General features: G+C 39.7%; 1 protein-coding gene across 7 annotated transcripts in view; it reads left to right on the top strand.

Moving 5' to 3' along the window:
* Positions 1–16,076, top strand: part of RGS20 (regulator of G protein signaling 20) — a 51,227-nt gene extending 35,151 nt beyond the window's left edge. For all 7 annotated transcript variants that reach the window (XM_083451373.1, XM_083451378.1, XM_083451372.1 and 4 more), the window contains 4 exons: positions 1,206–1,354; positions 12,873–12,950; positions 14,819–15,053; positions 15,779–16,076. In XM_083451373.1, the coding sequence (XP_083307499.1) occupies positions 1,206–1,354; positions 12,873–12,950; positions 14,819–15,053; positions 15,779–15,967 (651 nt within the window). In that variant the 3' untranslated portion in view covers positions 15,968–16,076. The remainder of the gene's footprint in view (positions 1–1,205; positions 1,355–12,872; positions 12,951–14,818; positions 15,054–15,778) is intronic.
* The last annotated feature ends 6,620 nt before the right edge of the window (positions 16,077–22,696 follow it).

Raw genomic sequence — 22,696 nt, 5'->3', positions numbered from 1 at the left:
TTCTCGCTGTGACCTTTTCTCTGTTTCCCAGCTCAACTTTTGGGGCAGGGGAGGCAGGATGAAGACATTCAGAAAGGTGTCTGAGCCCCCTGAGAAAGGCACCCTGGGCAGTGTTGCAATGAGGTCATTTTAGACTTAAATGGTCAACATTTCAATCGGGGGTCGGCAGACTTGCCCATGGACCCTGCTGCCTGCTTGGGCAGTCCCCTGCTGAGCTAAACTGGCGTGGCACTGCGTTTCCTTGAAAAGAAGTCCCTGCAGCCAATCCGAAGCCTTGCTGCCCACACGCTGAGGTAAACTCGGCTAGGCCATGGACCGAGAGGCTGGCAGGTGGGCCTGTGGTCTGGGCCGCACCATGGGCATTGTGATGGGCGCATCGTGGGGCTTCAGCCACACCTTGGCACGCCTGCTTGCCCCATGCCTGGTGCCCAGCTCAGCGCTGCTGCTGGTGGCGCACTCAGCGGCCACACTGGAACAGCTGGAGGGCGAGCTGTGGCAGCCTGCCCGGTGCTCCTCATTCGCAGCCTGCCCACCAACCTGGCCTCGTATGATGGGCTGCAGCATGTGGTTCACACCACCTGGGAGCTCCATGGGGACAGGCCGATGGAGCGGCTGCTGCTCATCAACAACGCCGGTGGGCGGGTGGTTCAAGACACGCTCCTGAGTGCGTGCCAAGTGCATTCCTTCTCCAGGTCCAGAGGCAGCTATGGGACTAGCTTGCAGGGTATTGTCCGGCCCCCCACAAGGTCTGAGGGACAGTTTGCTGACCCCAATTTAGATAGTGATGTGTATTACCTGCATCTGCAACAGGGCGGAGTAGAGCCCTGTTGCTCTTGGGGTGGTGTGGGGGTCCCTCCTGCTCATTTTGCTGAGTGGGGCCCTGGGAATCTTTCCTACTTCCCCTGCTCTTTCAAAAACTTTGCTGCATTGTTCTGTGGAGGAAACGAAGACCGTAAAACACTTGGCAAATTAAAAATCAATGACAAACAGTCACGGTGGGTTTAAAGACATTACTGGCCCAGAATTCCTCATCTGATTAGGACCATGAATTAAGGAAGCAGTTTCTTCTGACTGCTCCACAGGCCACTTCACCTATTAGCAACAATTAGGAAAGCTACTGGGTGCCAAGACTATGAGTGAAGCAGTAAACCTGATGCCTGGGCTTTTTCCACAGAGCCTAACCTTCCTGTTTTTTCCTCATGCAGCCCATGGGATCCGAGCGGATGGAGATGCGCAAAAGGCAAGCATCTGTGACCCAGGAGACACCGAGCTCTGTACAGCCACAGCCAGGGATTGAAAACCGTGGGTCCAACGCCTGCTGCTTCTGTTGGTGCTGTTGTTGCAGCTGCTCCTGGTATGCCTTTAAACCATTTTCAAACCTCTTGGGGGAAGAAGGGGAAAAGATGACACCATGTATGCCCTTGAGTAATCAGATGAGTTTTACAAGGGGCGGAGGAAAGGAGATGCAGCTGTTGCCTACTTTTCCATAGATGAAAACACCAAACAACATTCCTTCCAGTTCTTTAAATCTTCTGGAAATACATAAAGATGCAAGCAGAGCTGGAGCCATTCAGACCTTATGTGTTTCTCAGCTGCAGGTCAATGCAGGAACATGTTTAGCCTGAATAGATCAGTTGGTTAAAGTGTGGTGCTGGTAACGCCGAGGTTGCAGGTTCGATTCCCGTACGGGACAGCTGCATATTCCTGCATTGCAGGGGGTTGAACTAGATGATCCTCAGGGTCTCTTCCAGCTCTTATGATTCTAGAACAGCTGAGCCCAGTCAGATGCTTTGGGCTCCAATACCCATCACTCCTTACCATTGACCACACTGGCTGAGGCTGATGTAAGTTGAAATCTATCGATATCGGCCAGGGACCAGTTTGGGAAAGGATAGTCTAGGAAGGGGTGCAGCTTATCAGCAGAACAAATGCTTCACATATATTAAGTCCCAGGTATCTCCAGAGAATCTCACCTAGCAGGGCTAGTTGGATCAATGGCTAATGGGGGACAGCTCTTCATAATAATCAGCAATGTGTGGATTCCATTATTTAAGGAAGGAAGCATTTCAGAGGGCCATACCCAGAGGCTCTAACTTCAATGGACCACATACTTCTAAAAGTACTATGAAACAGCTATTGCTGAAAGAAACAGAAGAGTAGATACCCAGTCACCATTCCAGAGAAACCAAGAAAACGCTGATAATTTGAAGGTGTGCAGGGCTTTTTTTCCAGCTGGAACTCACTGGAACTCGGTTCCAGCACCTCTCAGGTGGGCACCATTGCCATTACAAGAGAACAAGAGAAGCGTTCAGGGCGAGTTCCAGCACCTCTTTTTCTAGAAAAACAGCACTGAGGATACAACCTCACTCTACAGCTAGTTTCGCTATCCTGTGTGCTATCTACTAAACCTAGACACTGCAACAAAGAGAAAAGGAACAAAGTAGCACATATAATCTTCAAAAGAAAAGCTTCTGAACAGCATAATTCTTAGCAGGGATCTTTAAAATGCATATGCTGACATATCTGGGACTCACAGGATTCAGCATGGAACATAATGATTTTCTATATAATCCAGTTCCCCATTGCAAGCAATCAGGGCGGCACAGAATAGGCAAACTGGTGTATAGGGATCACTTCAGAATCATCTCATTGAGTTCTGATTTTAAAAGTTTTTGTTGCTGCTTTCAGTAAGCAACCTGTAGCCTATAACCCAAGGTCATGCCCACGTTAAGGATTTTTATTTGAGAAACAGATGGACAGCTAGAACTGAACGGTGTACTTTGCCCCTCCTCTGGCTAGTTTTTGTGCATGGGTGCATTCTACAACATGTCATTAATGCAATAATAGTGTATATGTGGTAGATTTATACCAGATCAATCCACACATCATTTCAGTTTATTCATTGTTCTGCTATGCTTCCCCAGTTGCATTATTGACATCTAGAGGAACACTCCTGCACTATAGCACAACAAAAGCAGGACATAAAATAAGCCAGAACATTTGTTGTATAAAAAACTATAGGTTTACAGCAGGAAGCTATGGAACATTCACCAATTGCAAATAAAGCAGTACATCTGCCCCAGAACTTCTGAGGTACAAACAGGATCAATTATTATTCATTCATTTATTTACAGTGGTACCTCGGGTTACATACGCTTCAGGTTACATACGCTTTAGGTTACATTCGCTTCAGGTTACTGACTCTGCTAACCCAGAAATAGTACCTCGGGTTAAGAACTTTGCTTCAGGATGAGAACAGAAATCGTGCAGCAGTGGTTCGGCCACAGCAGGAGGCCCCATTAGCTAAAGTGGTGCTTCAGGTTAAGAAGAGTTTCAGGTTAAGAACGGACCTCCAGAACGAATTAAGTACTTAACCCGAGGTACCACTGTATTTGTTAAATTTGTATACTGCCCTTTATCTGAAGATCACAGGGCAGTTCACAACATAAAAATACAAAATGAGAACACAAAATGCATAACAAAATAAAAACAGACCATTAACCTCCCCTCCCACAAACTCATTTATAAAGATATTAGAATGTTTAATCAGCCCAAGGCCTGGTGGTAGAGAAACAACAATTATGTATGTATGTACAGTCAAATCTCGCTTGTCAAACATAATCTGTTCGGGAAGCCCATACGGCTTCTGTAATGTTCGACAACCAAGGCACAGCTTTCAGTTTGTTGCAGGAGCTTCCTGCACTCAAGCCACGTCGGATGTTCGGCTTCCGAAAAACGTTTGAAAACAGGAGCCTTTACTTCCATGTTTTCAGCGTTCGGGAGCCGAAATGTTCCAAAACGGAGGCGTTTCGGATCCAAGGTTCGACTGTGTATAAATAACTCCCCTGATCCTATCACAAACACAAATCATGAATGCACAATGAAATGGATGACCATACACTACCACACTTCTGTCAGTATAACATCAAGTATCTCTCAATCAAAATGTTTATTTTAATGAACTGAATAGGGTGAAAGATTATGAGTCATGGGTGTGTGGAGAATGTGCTTAGCTTAGCTTAGTTTAAGGTAAAGTTAAAGGGAACTCTGACCGTTAGGTCCAGTCGCGGACGACTCTGGGGTTGCGGCGCTCATCTCACTTTAGTTGCTGCTTTGTTAACAGCATTTTATAGATTACATTATTGATGATCTGTTAATAGAACACCACAAATACAGCATAACTATAAAATAATTATGTTATTGCTATTTGTTGTTTACAAGCTGCTTTGGGTTCATTTGAAGGAAAAGCAGTATTCAAATACAATCAATCTGGAAAGTTACTCCTTTTGTCTGACTACAAAACATACATATCAAATACTCTTTCAAGCATGCATAAAGGGGTCATCCATATTGGGTGGGATTGCTACAGAAACATGAGACTAGCTTGGACAGATGCAGGGGAGAAATGGCTGCTTACCCTGTCAAGGGATGGGCAGCGATTGCTGCCCGTCACCTCAGATTCCCAGGGAGCAACGCTGGGGCAGGCAGTGAAAAATCCCTGGGCTGGCCACTCTGATTGGCGGGCTTTCCCACCACCCAGTTGTTTGAACCCTGGCCAATTTGGCCAGGGTAAGTAGAGGGACTTGAAAGCAGACCAGACCAGGCTTCACCCCAGTCCACCCTTGGCCGATAAAAGCTGGCTGCACCCGACCCCCTGGGAAATACCGGTAGTTGCTCACTTCAAGAGCTTACTGCTGAAAATATTTTCTAGTGTAACCACTTCTGCAATATTAGAGTATCACCTTTCAAATTTCAACTATTACAGAAGGAAATAAAAGCACAATGGGTTTTTGCACGACAGGCATACTTTTGTCTCACTGTCTTTAGTTTGGATATAAAGTTCACAGTCATTTTATTCCATTTTCTTTTTAATCCCATTGAAAAATATATAATGAAAGTAAAAAAAAAAAACAAAAATTGCTCTGTTGGAGGGTTTAAATTAATTTATATTCATGACTCTTAAAAATATTACTTGCACTTAATAGCATCCTGCCCAAGTAAAAAGCTCGCTCTACCATCAACTTCCGGAGGCGGCGCGAAACCGTGATGGCGGACCTCTTCGAGCTCTGAAGAGGGGCACCGCAGAAAAGGGTTGTTTCGCTACGGCGCAGCGGCAACCCATCAAGAAAAACCACGGACAGAGAGAGTCCGTGGCCGTGGGACTCGGCGGGCACCTGGAGCGACCCCAAATTCGCGGAAGGGACCCCGTAAGGGGCTCCGGAGTGAAGGAGGGGGAGCGGTGCTGTGAGTTCATCGCTCTTTCTGCGGAGGCGAAGCCGCGCGGCTGTCACGGATGAGCGCTGACCTTTCTTCCAAAAAATACTACTCTGAAACAGCAAACCCGTGAGTAAGGACTTAAGATTTGTTACAATAACTTGAAGAAATTTGGCTGAAACCGGGAGACGAGAAAGAGGAAGTCCGTCTTCCGGCACTGCTTATAAGATCAAAGCAGACTGTTTAAAGAGCGGAAAGCGCTGTGAACAGGGAAGCTTTAAGGCTTTAAAGTGGGACTTTCGTGCACACTTGAAATTCTATTCTTAAAGGAAGAAAAAATACAGTTTAAATTGGACTTGGAGCGGTCCCCCATGGGGCGAGGGAAGACTCTAACCCCAAATCTTCGGGTGGCCGGGTGAAGTTGCTTGACTGCGGAACTGTTACAAACTTCCAGATACTTTTGTAACTGAAGTGCAACTTTTGGGCTTACTTAGTTTGAGTGGATACAATTGCAGGCACCTTGTTGGAACATTGTTAAACGTTTTAAAGTGCTCTGCAGGACTTTTTTCTTAGTGTTTTGGAACTAACTTGCTTTTAAAATTGTTTTTGAAAACGGAAACTTTAATGGCGGAAAAGTTACCTTCTTCTTACTAACTTTTGGTGGCACTCCCCCTAGAGGACATTGGATAACAAAGGCCTGGGAAAAGTTTTTTTGCTTACTTTCTTTCTCCAGACTGTTTATAAATTTGGACTTGTCTTTCCCATGGGATTACAACATCTGACCTTGAACATTGACTGATGAGTGGTACAGGAAAGACAAGAGCAGCCAAAGCTAAGGAAGCTAAGGAAAAAGAAAAAGCAAAAAAGCAGGCACAGCTTTTGCAAACAACTTTAACTCAGGGACGTAGACTATCAGTGCCTGCTGTGCTTGCAACACAAAAAGTAGAAAGTGAAAAGCCTGAAAAATCTGAAGAGGAAGATATGGCATCAGGAGGAGCAGAGGCAGCACTGAAACAAGTTTTGGAACAATTGTCAACATTAAATCAAAAAATTGATAACCAATCAACAAAAATTGACCAAGCTACATCCTCGATCCAGAAATTGACAGATCAGGTTTCCCAACACACCCAAGCAATTGAAAAATTGCAAGGAGCAACGGAAGAGAACCGTAAATTGGCAGGGGAAGCCGTTGAAATTGCAACATCAGCTAAAAAAGAGGTTGAGGAAGTTAAAGCAGAAGTCAAGCCTCTGCATAAACAGATAGGGGACCAACAAACCTATCTCTCTTTGGTGGAACTGAAAAACCGGGAGACTAATCTTAGGCTTAGGGCGGTCCCAGAAATCGAACAAGAAGATTTGATTGGATTTTTGACAACAGAATTTTCAAAGTTCTGGGGCTTAAAAGAAGAAAGTGATTTTAAAATAGTATCGGCTTTTCGACTGGGAAGATTGGTAAGAAAAGATAGATCTAGAGACTGTCTAATAGCTTTGAGATCAAGAGAGGAGAGAGACAAAATATTAGGCCTACACTTCAAAAACTCAATTGAGATACAAGAGAAAAGGGTGGAAATCTACCGAGACATTCCTAAACAGCTATTGGATCTGAGAGCCACCTATTCAGAATTGGCTAAGTTGTTGAGACTTAACTCAATCCCTTATAGGTGGGAGTTCCCACAAGGACTATCATTTACTTACAAACAGAAGAAGGTTAGAATAAGATTACCAGAGGATCTACAAAAGTTCCAGCACGACCACGGAGAAGATCTCCAAAAAGAAGCAGCAGCCCTTTGGCCTATACTTAAACCAGGACCCACTCTGCCAGCAGGCGGAGGGACGCCTAAACCCTCGGAATTAGAGGAAAAAGAAGATACACCGCTCTAGGTGTAACAGAATAGTTCAGGATGTCTCTGCAGCTACTCAGTTGGAATATAAATGGCGGAAATTCCCCGGAGAAAAGAAGGAAACTGTTTCATATATTGAAGAAAGAACAATTGGATATTATTTGTTTACAAGAAACCCATGTGACCAGGCTCCACAGGAAAGTTTTGGTCAACAAAAGACTAGGCCAAGAGTTTATTTCCTCAGACAAGGTAAAGAAAAGAGGAGTGGTGATTTATGCTAAGGAGAGCCTGATACCTAAATTTTTATTCAAAGATGAATATGGAAGAATTCTGGCAATTGAAATCCAGACCCAAGGAGAAAAAATATTGATACTAGGAATTTATGCTCCAAACGACGGGAAATCAGAATTTTTCAAGAAGCTGCATGAGACGCTGCTGGACTATCTGGACTATGCTAACATCATAATGATGGGAGACATGAATGGAGTGGTGTCTACACATATGGATAAGTCTTATAACCAAAATCTAACATCAGACGGCAGACTGCCTAAAACTTTTTTTGAAATGACTGACAATCTGGATTTGATTGATATATGGAGGACAAAGAACCCCCTAGGTAAAGAAGGAACTTTCTTCTCTGAGGCCCACCTGTCCTGGTCAAGGATCGACCAAATCTGGACCTCCAGGGGGCTGGCACCCAAGACTAAAAAGGTGGAAATCTGCCCAAAAACATGCTCCGACCACAACGCTCTGAAATTAGATCTCAGACTTACTCAAACCGGTTCCTTCAGATGGAGAATGAATGACACTCTTTTAAGAGATCAAGAGATTGTGAAAAAGGCCCAAAAAACATTAAAGGACTATTTTGAGATAAATTTGAATACTACAGTAGAAAAAAGAACGATCTGGGACGCAAGCAAAGCTGTCATGAGGGGGTTTCTGATACAACAGAATACAATTAAGAAGAAGCTCTGGAATGGAAAGAAAGATAAAATACTGGAGAAAATACATCAAGGAGAGAAAAAATTGAGAACTAAACCAAAGTCAAAGGATCTGTTGAGAGAAATTAAATTCCATCAAGCAGAATATTCAAAATTGATTAATCAGGAGATTGAATGGAAAATAAAACAGATGAAGCAAAGATCCTTTGAATCAGCAAATAAATGTGGAAAGCTGCTAGCTTGGCAGCTGAAAAAAAGACAAAAGTTGAATACAGTTACAAATCTAGAGATTGAAGGAAGAACGGTGCAGAAACCAGAGGAAATTAGGAAGTGCTTCCACAGATATTTTAAAGAACTTTATGTACAGGGGCCTCAGAAAGAATCAGAGATAGATCATTTTTTAAAGACAAATGGACTATCAAAAATAACTCAAGATAAAAGATCAATCTTGAACTCTACAATAACCACCCAGGAAATTGAAAGTGCCATTCAGAACATGCAACTAGGCAAATCTCCAGGCCCGGATGGGCTTACCTCCAAATACTACAAGACTTTGAAAGACTATTTAACACAACCCTTGTTGGAGGTATGCAACCAGATCATGGATGGGAAGAGGGCACCAGAAACGTGGAAAGAAGCGTTCATCACATTGATACCTAAGATAGAATCTGAAAAGACTCAACTCAAGAACTACCGCCCCATCTCACTCCTGAATGTGGATTACAAAATATTTGCAGACATTTTGGCAAGTAGACTTAAAAAAGTTTTAATTGAAGTAATTCACAAAGACCAAGCAGGCTTTCTCCCTGGTAGACATTTATATGAGAATACCAGAAACATCATCGATATTTTGGAACTTTTACAAACTAACAGGAACACAAGGGCGGTGTTAATTTTTGTTGATGCGGAGAAAGCATTTGACAATATATCTTGGATGTTCATGAAGAAAAACTTGGAAGGGATGGGAGTGGGGCGGGGGTTTGAAAATGGGTTACGAGCAATTTATTCAGAGCAAAAGGCCAAATTAATAGTGAACAATGTGGTGACGGAGGAGTTCAAAATTGAAAAAGGGACACGACAAGGGTGCCCTCTATCCCCTCTTTTATTCATTTCAGTCCTGGAGGTGCTATTGAACATGATAAGGGAGGACCGGCTGGTACAAGGGATAGAGGTCGGAGTGAAACAATATAAACTTAAAGCTTTTGCAGATGACCTAGTTTTGACATTGCAGGAGCCAGAATCCAGTACAAAAAGAGTTCTTGAACTTATATCTGAGTTTGGTCAGGTGGCGGGGTTTAAGTTGAACAAACAAAAAACCAAGGTTTTGACCAAGAATTTGACACTTACAGAAACAGAGGGGTTTCAGAGAGAAACAGAATTAAATGTGGTAAAGAAAGTGAAATACCTAGGGATCTATTTGTCTTCCAAAAATTTGAATTTATTTAAGGACAATTATGAAAAATGCTGGTTGGAAGTAAAGAAGGATTTAGAAATTTGGTCAAGATTGAAACTTTCCTTGTTGGGAAGGATTGCAGCAATTAAAATGAATGTATTGCCGAAAATGTTATTCTTGTTTCAAACCCTACAGATCGTGGACAGAGAGGAATGTTTTGGAAAATGGCAGAAGGATATATCTAAGTTTGTCTGGCAGGGCAAAAAGCCCCGAATAAAGTATAAAATATTAACTGATTCAAAAGAAAGAGGGGGGTTTGCCCTGCCGGATTTGAGGTTGTACTATGAAGCTGCAGCCTTCTGCTGGCTGAAAGATTGGTTTTTGCTAGAAAACACCGACGTCCTAGATCTGGAAGGTTTTGATAATGCATTTGGTTGGCATGCATATCTATGGTATGACAAGGTTAAAGTTCACAAATTGTTTAAAAGCCATATTGTCAGAAAAGCGATTTTTGCAGTCTGGATGAAATATAAAGACTTATTAGAGAGTAAAACACCGAGGTGGCTATCACCGGTGGAGGCCAAAGCTCGAAAAAGACCCAATATGGAGGCCTATTGGCCGAAATATTGGGAATTAATTGAAAAAATTGGAGACGGTTGGAAGTTGCAGAGCCAGGACAAATTAAAAAACAAGGTGCGAGATTGGTTACATTATGCTCAAATTCAAGAGGTTTTTAAAATGGATAAAAAGGTTGGTTTCCAGGAGGGGAAATCGAAACTAGAGACAGAATTGTTAGAACCAAAGACCAAGATTTTATCTAGAATGTATAACTTGCTGCTTATGTGGAACACACAGGATGAGACAGTTAAATCTGCTATGATAAAATGGGCACAGGATGTTGGACATAATATTATGTTTGAAGACTGGGAAAGGGTATGGAACACCGGAATGAAATTCACGGCATCTAGTGCCTTGAAGGAAAACATTATGAAAATGATATACCGGTGGTACATGACCCCAGTCAGGCTAGCCAAGATGCATCACCTGTCTGACAACAAATGTTGGAAGTGTAAGGAAGCAGAGGGGACTTTCTTCCATCTCTGGTGGACCTGCCCAAAAGTGAAGGCCTTCTGGGAAATGATTTATAATGAATTGAAAAAGGTATTTAGGTATACCTTTCCTAAGAAACCAGAGGCCTTCCTGTTGGGCATGGTGGACCAGAAAATGTCAAAGAAAGATAGAACTTTGTTTATGTACGCTAGCACAGCAGCAAGAATACTCATTGCAAAGAGTTGGAAGACACAAGATTTGCCCACGCTGGAGGACTGGCAGACGCAGTTGATGGACTACATGGAGATAGCTGAACTGACCGGCAGAATCCGAGATTTGGATAAAGAAACAATTGAGGAGGACTGGGGAAAATTTAAAGATTATCTGAAAAAATATTATAAGCTGTATGAATCCTAAGAAAGTGCATGATTAGGAAACGTTAAGCTTCTGCGAATATGATTAAGTAAATGGTAAAATTAGTGACAAAAGAGAAAAGGAGACAATTTAAATTGAATATGTTATGTTTATTTTAAAGGTATTGAAATTGAGATATAATATATTGTATTTGGATACATAACATTCGAAAGTTACAACAAGGTATGAAATAAGGTAACAAAATGCTGACATTGTTAATGCAAAGAACGCAGAATCGGAAGGGGTGGGGAAGTCCAAGTTTTATTTTGTTTTTGTTGTTAAAAAAGAGAAAATTTGTTTCTTGTAACTACTTTATTTGTTTATAAACCTATAAAATTATGGAAAGAAACGCAATAAAAAAATTTATAAAAAAAAAAATAAAAAGCTCGCTCTACCATCAAAATTATATACTTCTTCAAAATTACTGTTTTCAAGTTAGGAGAAATGTGAAAAACGGCGATTCAAGGCTCTATTTATAATCCTTGTTTATAGAAAGGATTTCCTCAAATAACCTGAATGGGCTGCAAAGAAAAAGAAAAATATGAATAGGAACAGAAATAGTACCCCAAGTTACAAAATCTCCAATACTGAAAGCTCTTGTGGGGTTGGAATTAACCATTTTAGAGAAACTTAGGAGAAAGAACAGTCACCAGATGGGCTTTTGTTGGCTGAAGTCATAACTTATGCTCCATCTTTTCATCAGCAATTCAGGATCAATTATACTTTTAGCCAAGCAATTATGGTGAATGGTCTCTCTTAGGTGGCTTAAAATTAAAAGGCCACAGCTGTCTTTTTGAGAAGCATGAGAAATACAAAAGCAGAGAAGGAACATGGTCTCCTACACTGTTTTGCATAGAATTTATTTTTGTCCAGATAAGCTTTGTTAGTGGTGGTACAGATAGTCTTGTTGAACAATTTTCTTTCATTTGTATCCCACCCTTCAGTATTTCCATTCCCAGGATGTCTTTTATATATAATGTTTAGACAAACAATGTAACAATGCAATTAAATGCAATCAAACAAAAGGCAGCAGGGCAGCCAATGGTTCACCATTCAGCAGATTATTATTTTTTTAAAAAAGGAGTATATGCAATAACAGTTGTAATGTAGTAAGTACTACGGAGATAATGGGGTTGTATAAAATATGGGTTATTGAAAAAGATGCAGTAGAAAAGGCCAATAATAGGACCCACAGAGGGGAAGGTGGGAAGTCCAGAGATTTGGAGGAATCTTTAAATGTGAATGTGAATGTCTATGGCTGTATTGTTATAATTTTATACTTATAAAATCAAATAAAAATTATATATATATATATATATATATATATATATATATATATATATATATAAATATGGAGCAGGATAAAGTTGGGTTTTTGTTCTGCTTTCAAAATCACAAGAAAGAAGACACAAGACAGGAAGCAATTGTGGCATTAGGTGTTTTCAGGTGTGCTAAAGATTTTTTAGGTTAGTGTACCACACTTGGTACACTATTTCATACTATGTTTTCCGAGAAGCAGCTTCATGCACCAGAAGAGCTTTGCTTTCCCCACATTTTCCAGATAAGACAGACAAGGTCATAGAGCTAAATTCTGCTGTGAAATGTCCTATTCAATATACACAATTCAAGAGAAATATTTTGGTGTAGGAGTGCATTGTTCTTATACAGAACAATTGGTTATACAGAGCCTTGGTTTGCATACGTCTTGGTTTGCATACATTTTGGATTACAAACACAGCAAACCCAGAAGTGTGTGTCCCGGTTTGCAACCTTTTTTTGGATTACAACCCATTTTTTTGGATTATGAACAAAAAAATTTTGGAGGCCCCACTGGATTACAACCTGTTTTGGTTTACAAACGGACCTCCGGAACGGATTATGGTTGTAAACCAAGGTACCACTGTACTGGGGCGAACTTCTTTGAACATATGTTCAGGTTTGAAAATGAGAGGAACAAATTCAAAGCTTCAGCAAACTTCTTTATTTCCACTTGATTAAACTATGCTTGTTGCCTTGCAGTCTTACTGTTAGGAATCAAGATGAAAGAGCAGCATCCCATGAACTCAGAACAGACGCTATTCCAAACTGTGAAGAAAGGTAAGAAGCAGCTGGGTAACAAATCAACACAGAAGACTAATTTTTGTTTCTACACTTGTGTCTATCCATCTAGGCTGCATAAGCAACATGCATTTAAAGCGTGTGCATCCACACACATGGAACAGTCCTGGGAACTGCAATTTCTTAAGGGTGCTGGGAAGCTCTGTAAGGGATAAACTACAGTTCCCAGGATTCTTGGGGTGGTGGTGATGGAAATGCCTGATATGTATGCAGCCTTAGACTCCTACAACTGGAGGAGGCTGCCACAAACATAGCTACTTGCACAGAACGCATGTCCATGCAACTCTGGTGATCATTTGCCTATTTGCAGAAACAGGGAAGGCTAATACTAGCATCTTTTTTTTTTTTATCTGCCCCTTTATTTTTCCATAAAATCTTAAGAGAAGTCAGTCGCCATTGTCATATTTCCTAACAATTTAAAACATGGCAGATATATGCCCTGGAAATACATGACAGGTTATAGGGATGTGCACAAGTCGCAATGTATGCCTTATATCTGCAGTTTTAGGAAACCTTATCTGTTTGCAAGTAACTCTGTAATTTGAATTCTGAGCTGCTCTGTTTAAAACAAAGTTCTGGGTGTATCAAATGTCAGTCATACTCCAAGTAAACCCCCTGAAATTAATGGAAATGTCTAACTTAAGCCCATTCTTTTCAATTCTTTTCAATCAAAAACAGAGTCTACTGTGAACAAAATTTAGTTGGAGACATCCCTCTGTGTTTCCCCATTTATTATAATGGGTAGAATAAAAATGATAACTTTTCCCTGTTTTGACCAAAGTGGATAAAATGTTTCAGGCACAGGAGCCTTGCCAGAGTAGTTCAGACCCACCAATTTGCAGATAAGGTCCAGGAGATTTGTATGGGGGAAGTAAAAAGGATTAATTTTCCTCCATAATCCCTTATGTGGAGAACAGGGGCTTGTCTATTACTTTACCTTAATTAAGTGGTGGCTGAATGGTTTGTCTTCCTATTAGTACATCTTTTAACACTTTGCAGCTTCACTCCAGCTTCTTTCGGGATGTTATTTGTGTTCTCCAATAGGCTTTAAAAGCTTTTATAGGTCTCCAATAGGCGAAGAACTCTCGGTTGTCATTTATGTTGTTTAAGCAGAACAACTTAAGCGTTTTTAAAAACTTAAAATAATGCTTATTCCTTAAAAATGTATTGTAACAGAAAAAAACCTGTTTTAACAGAAAACAATCCAGAGCTCTTCAGTGCTCTTCAGGCAGCATTTTGGATAGCCTCACTTCTTGAAAAGCCCCTGGACATAGAGAAACATAGATATTATAGAAGACCACATAAGAGATGTTATATAGGGACACATAAGAGCCGTATATAAGAGTGATATGAGACTTTGTGGGCACTCTGATCTGCTCATGAGGGATTACTGACATTTAACTCAGGGCGAGGAAAGACCCTCCCAAATCACCCCAATTTGCCTCATTATTCAGCCCACACACAAGAGGTGAGGCACACCTGTAGCAGTCCATGGCATTGTTCTGTCCAATAATTAACACTGCTGCTGGCATGCATAAGATGAATTTAGCAAGTCATCTACTCAAATAGTAACTTGCCACACGGTATATTTTTAATTGGCAAATCAGTCGTCTGCATCTTTAGCCGAGTGGTGAAATTTTTGTTCCTCCACTTTATTGGATTTTCAGTTAGCTGTAGGGCAACAGCAATATTTTCTCCTCAGCACTTGGAAAAGTAAGGCTGATATTGCAGCATGCCATAACATGCATTTAATCTCCCTATTTCTATAAAATTATCACCCACTAATGTTCTCCTCTTGTACTGTTAACTTGGTAATGCTCAGTCTCTATTTTTTATTCATATTACAGCTCAACTCCAACTCTTGAAGAAGTGAGTGCCTGGAGCCAGTCCTTTGACAAATTGATGAGAACGCCAGCAGGTAGAAACGCTTTCAGGGAGTTCCTTCGGACAGAATTCAGCGAAGAAAATATGCTTTTCTGGTTGGCCTGCGAAGATCTAAAGCAGGAATCCAACAAGGATATCATTCAAGAGAAAGCAAGACTAATATATGAAGATTATATTTCCATTCTTTCTCCCAAAGAGGTTTGTAACCCTTTTCACACTATTTTGTAGTATACCCGATTTCAAAAGGACTAAGCCAACAATCTAAATAGAAAAATCTAATTGATATTTCAAGATGTTTCCATTCAGGTATGTAGCTAGTACAGTGTGTGTGTTTTTTTTAAAAAAAACAACAACTGGTTAGTTTTTTTTAAAAAACAGCTGTTCTATTCTTATTTTATAACAAGTTTTTCAGTTTGCTGAAAATTTTGGGGGGCTCTTTCAGGGACAAAAGGTGGTCTTCTGAGATGAAAGGAGTAAAATTAAAGTGAGGGGTAAAATGTGACATTTTAAACTTTGTGAGTTGTAGGTCTAAAATCTTAAACTGCCAAGGAATATAATTAGTCTGGCATTCCAAAATTAGTCTGGCTGAAGCACTTTGAACATACGAGGGTGTCTGACTGTAGGTAGGAGGCTCTTCTAGTCTCTGATAGGTGCCTATATATAGCCAATAGATTATACTTAAACATCTGAAGGCAGTCCTGCCTGGGAAGTTTTTAGTGTGTGATGTTATATTGTATTTTTACTGTTTTTTGTTGGGAGCCACCCAGAGAGGCCTATTTTTATCATTATTTTTACTTTCATTAGTTCTGTAACAGAATGCCTACATAGGTTTCAGTTCCACTACGGTCACATTAACTCTTTTCCTCAATTTTCGATAGAGAAGATTAACAACTGCTCTTAGCAACTGTTTTCTTTATTTACAGGTCAGCCTGGATTCCAGAGTAAGGGAACTTATCAACCGGAATATGCTGGAACCATCGGAACATAGTTTTGATGAAGCACAACTCCAGATTTATATGTTAATGCTCAGAGACTCTTACCCTCGGTTTATGAACTCTGCCATATATAGGGACTTAGTTGAGTCTCTCTCTCAAAAATCTGCTGAATCGTAGAGTTTTAATATATTTCACACCCAGTCATCTAAATAAACAAGGGAAACTTGGGGCTACCATACTGTCCGTCAACATGGAAATTAGAATTATTGAGTTTATTACCCAAAAATAACTCAAGACATATTGCGTATATTAATACAATGTCAAAAAAGTGTTCTAAGATGGAAGGTTTCCAGAACCCCAAGCTATTTGCAGTTTTTGGATAAGTTACAGTAAGATAATGGGATATGGAGATATAAAAAAAAATGTCTTCAAAAAGAAGCAACATATATAAGATACAAAAGAAGAAAACCTATTGGAAAAAGCTTTAAAAATTTCTTACAACTAATTAGGAATAAAATAATAAATTTAATTAGGAAATGGAGGAAGAGTAGTTGTTGCACCTTCCCCCAAGCATCATATCAAAGTGCTGCACCACTGGGATCAGGGAAAGTGGTGTGTAGGTTCACCTTAATGCTATTCTGTCTCTGAACACTTTGCAGAGATGAAAGCTGTGCACTCAAGGGATCATAAAGTACATGGTCTAATACTGAAATAACCATGAGATAAGTACTGCATGTTCAAATAAGCTTTCGGAAGTGTGTTTCTTCAATGGTCATATTCCCCATCGCTCTCACCCTCTCTTCACTGGCATGGAGTTCAGCCTTAGAACACATTCCTGGAATTCAGGCATAAAGAGAACACTCCTCTTCCATTATCATCATTTGGAATTTTGCCTCCAATTTCAATGGGAACCGAATGTCAACCTTTCTTGGACATAAGCAGCATGTTTGAGGTCAATAAGCCAAATAGAAGTACAAGCATTTAACATATAAAGGACTGAAAAGCACTGGTCAAAATGCTATCACCTATAAAGTGTTATTTTACTATTAGTATCTATGGAATGAATTTTAGAAGTTGCATTGTTAATGTTTCTGGAAAAATTAAAGAATTTATTTAGAAGAGGAAAAGGAGTTGGGCATTTACTACTTTAAATAAAGCACAAAATGCATGTCAGCTGTTTTCATTACACAATTTGTCGCCAACATACATCTGTATTCATGTCACAGCTATATGTATTAGGGGATGTCCACCAATTGGATTGGAACAGCTTCATCTTAACCAGTCAACAGATGAATCTATTACGGTCACTTTCAACAGTTACTGAGATCAAATACTTAGGGTTGTGTAAGTATTTTGGGGTTATAGTTGTGCCAGTGGAACAATGGGACATCCATTTTTGCTCCACCTTTGTGCACCCCACCACCCACAGCTGATTTTCCAGGTTTCACAGGGGGCAGAGACAGTTCTGTCATACTCACAGAAGTCCTTTGCACCAGCAGAGCTGCAACACTGTATACAGTCCTATTCTCGTTTGAACAGGCAAATAATTTAGAAATTAAGTTTTCAAGATGCATAGTCCAAGGTTTGAAAAATGTATATTAATTGTGGAAACTATCTGTGATGTACACACTTTGTAGGAGACCACTTCCCATTTTAAATTCAGTTATTTCTCATACTTCCATCCAAACAGCAGTTAATATGCAAGAGAGGTCACAGGGTTCAGTTAAGTGTTGCACTTAATCTGATTGCTGGTGGATGTAACACTGTGTGTGCATTTTAAAGCACAGTTCTTCATAAATTCCAGAATCCACAAGTTCAATATTTGAGCCCCAAATCTGCTTCAAATGAAGGTTAATATCTGCGTGAACATATTGGCTTAGTACTTCAGGACACTGTTCTGCTTAAGCGTTGTATGCTAACATAACTACAGACTTATTTTTTTAAAACTAAAACGTAAATAAAAATGCCAAAACTTTTTTGTAGATAATGGAAAATATTTTAAAGCCATCTTTTAAAAGATTGCAATGATCTGTTCAGCAAAAGGTGTTTAAAGTTGAATGTTAATGTGACAGCATTACCCAAGGTTTTATTTTTCATAAAAAAGTAATAGTATGCTTTGCTCTATTTTTGCGGGGGGGGGGGGGTGTTACTTGGAAAACAGCATGGATGAAGAGAGTTAACCCCCTCTCCTCCATGGATAGTATCATTTTTAGAAGGATCATGGATCACCTGCTGCTATATCGTGTTGCATCCTTAAAGTGACAGGACAGGGACTAGGAGAAAATTATTCTAAAATATAATCCAGGCTGGAAGCTACTTGTTACTTTCTTCTTCTAGCCTTTCATCAGCATTCCCATCTGGGCACAGCAAAACAAAAGCATTAACTAAGACTCTTCCCCACTGGGAGAAAAATATGCATATACACTAATTTACTTGATTGTTCAATGCAGCATGCATTTGCCATGTTAACCCCATTTTTTAAAAAAGTAACAATGAGCTGTGTCATCACACAGTATCAAGGGAGACAAGCTGGAACAAAGTATATATTGTTAGAAACACTTCACCTGTGACCAGAAGTTCCAACACCTTATTCCATAAATAATGACAGTTACAACCACTTGACTCAAGCAATAAATACCACAGCAGTATTGCACTTTGCAATTCAAGACAAGTCCAGGTTCATTTCCACCCACCCTCAATGTACTACTTGGCCACTGGAATCCCAGATCTGGGGTAGAGAATCCATTATTCTCCAGGTGTTGTTGAACTCCAGTTCTCATCAGCCTCACCCAGCACGGTCAACTGTAAGGGATGACAGATGCAGTCCATCAACATCTGGAAGGCCACAGGTTCCCCAGCCCTGTGCTAGATCATATAAAATAGATGAGATAAATGCAATACTTGTATTGTTGATTTATGATAGATTTATTGTTTTATGTACACCACTTAAAACATTCTGATTAAGTGGTTTATACATTTTTCTAAATAAAAAGTCTAGAGTTGCCTCTCAGAACAACTCAGGTAAAATTAATCATCCTTATTCTAGGGAAAGCATTGCAAATGCATTGGAGCACCTAAGAAATGCTTCTATAAAAGATTCACTCAAATCTTTGCTGAATAATAGAAATTTTAACCAAATCTGGTATAATTAACTATAGCTGCAATGCTATATATCTGGGAATAAACCACACTGAACTGAACCAGTTTCCAAGACAACATGCTTAAGCAAGTGAACTTGGTTTAACTTCAAGATCACCTATGAAATCTGAATATATGGTAAGAGTCAAGATAAAAGCTCAATGTGAGATTAAATATAGAGCAACCCTAAATCACTATATGACTGATTCAGCCAATGCATATGAATACCAAGCTATGTTATCATGACATCCATACTGCATTATCTTTCTTTCCATGTCTTAGCAAGTTCAATAGCAGTGGGCGAGTCTCATGCTAAGAAGCAACATATTGAAGGAATAAAGCATATCCAAAAAGCTTGCCAAAAGGCGGGGGAAGGTAGTTTATGTCAGAAACTGAATTAGACAAAGATCTACTGAAGAGGCATACCGAGCACAAGCCAGAAGTACATTATCTTGCCCTCCCACAGACACTGTTGTACCCCATTCTTTCAGGTATAAAAATAAATGTGCCTCTCCTCTCTACTAATGTAAAACTTTTAAGCATGCCAGATAGACTGCACTATTCTGGTGTTTTCCCCCTTTAATACTGAGGACTCAGTGACTAGATACATTTAATAGAAATACATCAGAAGTACATCATTAATTGATTTAGTCTGAAAGCTTATTCTGCAAGAATTGCAAATGAATGCTAAGCAGGCACATATTTTTTACGTTCCTCATTTCTCATTCAGAGCAGATCCTCATAACATCCTTGACTGATTTTACACTTTATATTTTAAACATATTAATTATATTAAGCGTCATACACTAAAAATAATAAATTGGGTTAGAATCCAAAGGGAAATGTGTGCTCGGGAGTACTGCACACACAATCTGGAGTTCAGGTTTCTAGTTTTGCTGCACCAGTTTTCATGGCTGCAGAAAAGAGCTGATTTCTAAAATGAATGCATGAATGAATTCCTCCCTACAATGCTACAAATCTTGGTGATTTTCAAAAACCATGAAGAACCTGTCCAACAAAATACTGGATAGTATTTTTGTTTTGCTGCACCAAGAAAGCCTGCTAGAATTAAAAGTTTAGCTAGTGTTTCTAAGTTAAAATCTCATATTCCTAATAGACACAAGTTACAGTCTGAACAGACATGCATAGGATTGAACTGTATGTGATATAAGAACTGGTTTCACTTCCCTAACTATGCTCAATTGAAACAAAATAATAAAGAGAATATTCCTTCCAGTAGCACCTTAGAGACCAACTAAGTTTGTTATTGGTATGAGCTTTTGTGTGCATGCAACCGTATCTGAAGAAGTGTGCATGCACACGAAAGCTCATACCAATAACAAACTTAGTTGGTCTCTAAGGTGCTACTGGAAGGAATATTTATTATTATTATTTTGTTTCGCCTACGGCAGACCAACACGGCTACCTACCTGTAACTATGTTCAATCGATTGCACATTCCAATTTATTTTTTAACAGCATTTGCATCTTCAAAAAGTGGCTTGTCATGCATAATGAAAGCCTGCTGTACAATTGTTTCCCACACATGCTGGATATGTGGAACCTAACTGCATGGATGCAATTCAGTTCACATCAACAGACCCTAACCAAGAAGTTACTATGGCACTGAATATTAAGAAGCTAGACAAATAGACAAAAATGTCCTAATATACTTGAATCCGAGTTCTTATTTTTATTCAGCCATCATTTGTGATCTTAGGAAGCCATTATTAGTTTCAGCTTCCCATCTGCAAAGCAAAAACATTAACTTCTCAAATGACTGCTGCAAGGTTAAGCAATACGTGGTACTAAGTATACTGCAACAGTTATATGAAAGAGTCATGTAAGTGTAAGCTCATTAAACAAGTTTTAGAGAATGGGAGCCCACTGTGCGTTGCAGAAGCCTTGCACATGGGATCCCAGCAGCAAGAGAAAGCATGGGTGAGATCCAGTATCATGAAGTGTTGGACTAGGATACAGAAGCCCAGGATTCAATTTCCCACTCAGCCATGAAGCTCACTGTGTCCTTGGGCCAGTCACTGTCTCTCAGTCTAGTCTATTTCACTGGGTTCTTGCGAGGATAAAATGGGAAGGGGGAGAACCACTTTGAGCTCCTCAGAGAAAAGAAAGAATATAAATATAAGAAACAAATAACTGCAAGCTAAGGAAAGTAGCCTTCGAGCAAAGAATACAATCATCATGATAAGCATCCAAAGAAATGTGGTAGCGAAGTCTATTTAAGAGTTTTTAACACAATATTTTGCAGCCAGATTCATATTTACCATCACAATAAGTCAAACCTACTGTCACAGAATCAATATACCCCAGGGTTTGGGGGATGAAAGCCATTACTACTTCAGGCTTGGTATTTATCAAGCAGCAGGACACCCATTAGCAACTTGCAGCATTCTAGTCCCTTGACATTATCAGTTAGAGGTCTGCCCTTTATATACACCAATAACTTCAACAGAACATTTCTACACCTATTCTTTTCATTATGCAATATTAAAATTGTATGGACACCTCCAACTAGGACAGTCAATTGATCCTGACCTCAGGTGCTTACATTCACTGCCCTTTAATTTTTTGGCTTCATTAGCAAAAACTACAAAGCGGCTAAATAAATCTCTAGAGAGCACCGTTTACAAAATGCTTTAAAATTGTTATTGTTGTACTGTATATCAAAACATCTCAAGTTCCAAGAAGAAAAAGCTCCAACGAAGGAAATTTAGGACACAATTTTTGCAGCTTGATTAAGCTTCCCACTGTTTCCCAGTCTGCTAGAAACCTTAGTTATGGATCAATATGTTTTATAGATATCAGCAAGTTTACTCATGTTTACAACATTTGGCATCCCATCCTCTTTATTACTTGAATTAGTATATTCTGTCACTACAAATGAAATCTTCACATTAATAGTGTAATAGCATTCACATTTTAGCATTTGTTTTTATTTGCAAACCAACACATTTGGGTACATTTTATTCAATCACCAACACTAGTAATGGTATTCTGCAAGCTGTATTTAAACACTAACCTGGGTCGCTTCAGACAAGATTTTGTAGCTAATGAGGTTTATCCACATTTTTATACCTGTGTTTAGTATGCATGGAACAAAGCTATTTCTACAAAATTTTCTGAGCTCTTGTTTCAAAGTATCTAATTGAGAAGATCCATTTTTACCAATTAGACCCCTGTAAAAGCTTCTTTTGTACCTACAGAAATGGAATTTAAAGATAAATGGATTTTCAGATTCTCATTGAGACATACTGCATAATTGAGATATATACTGCTGTCCAAGGCCAGCTGATCTTTAAATAACTGTAGGCCCAGGAAGCAAGACAGGAAACAATGGCATGCAGTTGGAGCTTTAAGAACATAAACTACATGAATTTCTTTAGTAAATCATAGAATTATAGAGTTGGAAGGGGCCCTGAGGATCATCTAGTCCACCCCACCCCACCCCCCGCATTGCAGGCATACACATACAGGGACTGAATCAGACCAAACATGAATATGCTTAAGTACTCTCTCTCTCTCTCTCTCTCTCTCTCTCTCTCTCTCACACACACACACACACACACACACACACAGCACACAGGACATAACAAAGATAATCAGATACTGGGGACAAACCAATAATGTTTATCAGAGGTATACTATCTTTGAACATGGAGCTTGTCCCTTACCCACCATGAATGTTCCTAATCTTTAACCTAGTAACCAGTCATTATTAAGAAAGATCTTCAAGTTTCTCCAGCAGTTCAGC

This window comes from Podarcis tiliguerta (genome assembly GCF_965153285.1).
Source record: "Podarcis tiliguerta genome assembly, chromosome: 7".
Classification (NCBI taxonomy): Eukaryota; Metazoa; Chordata; class Lepidosauria; order Squamata; family Lacertidae; genus Podarcis; species Podarcis tiliguerta.
This window is presented reverse-complemented; position numbering and strand designations above follow the sequence as displayed.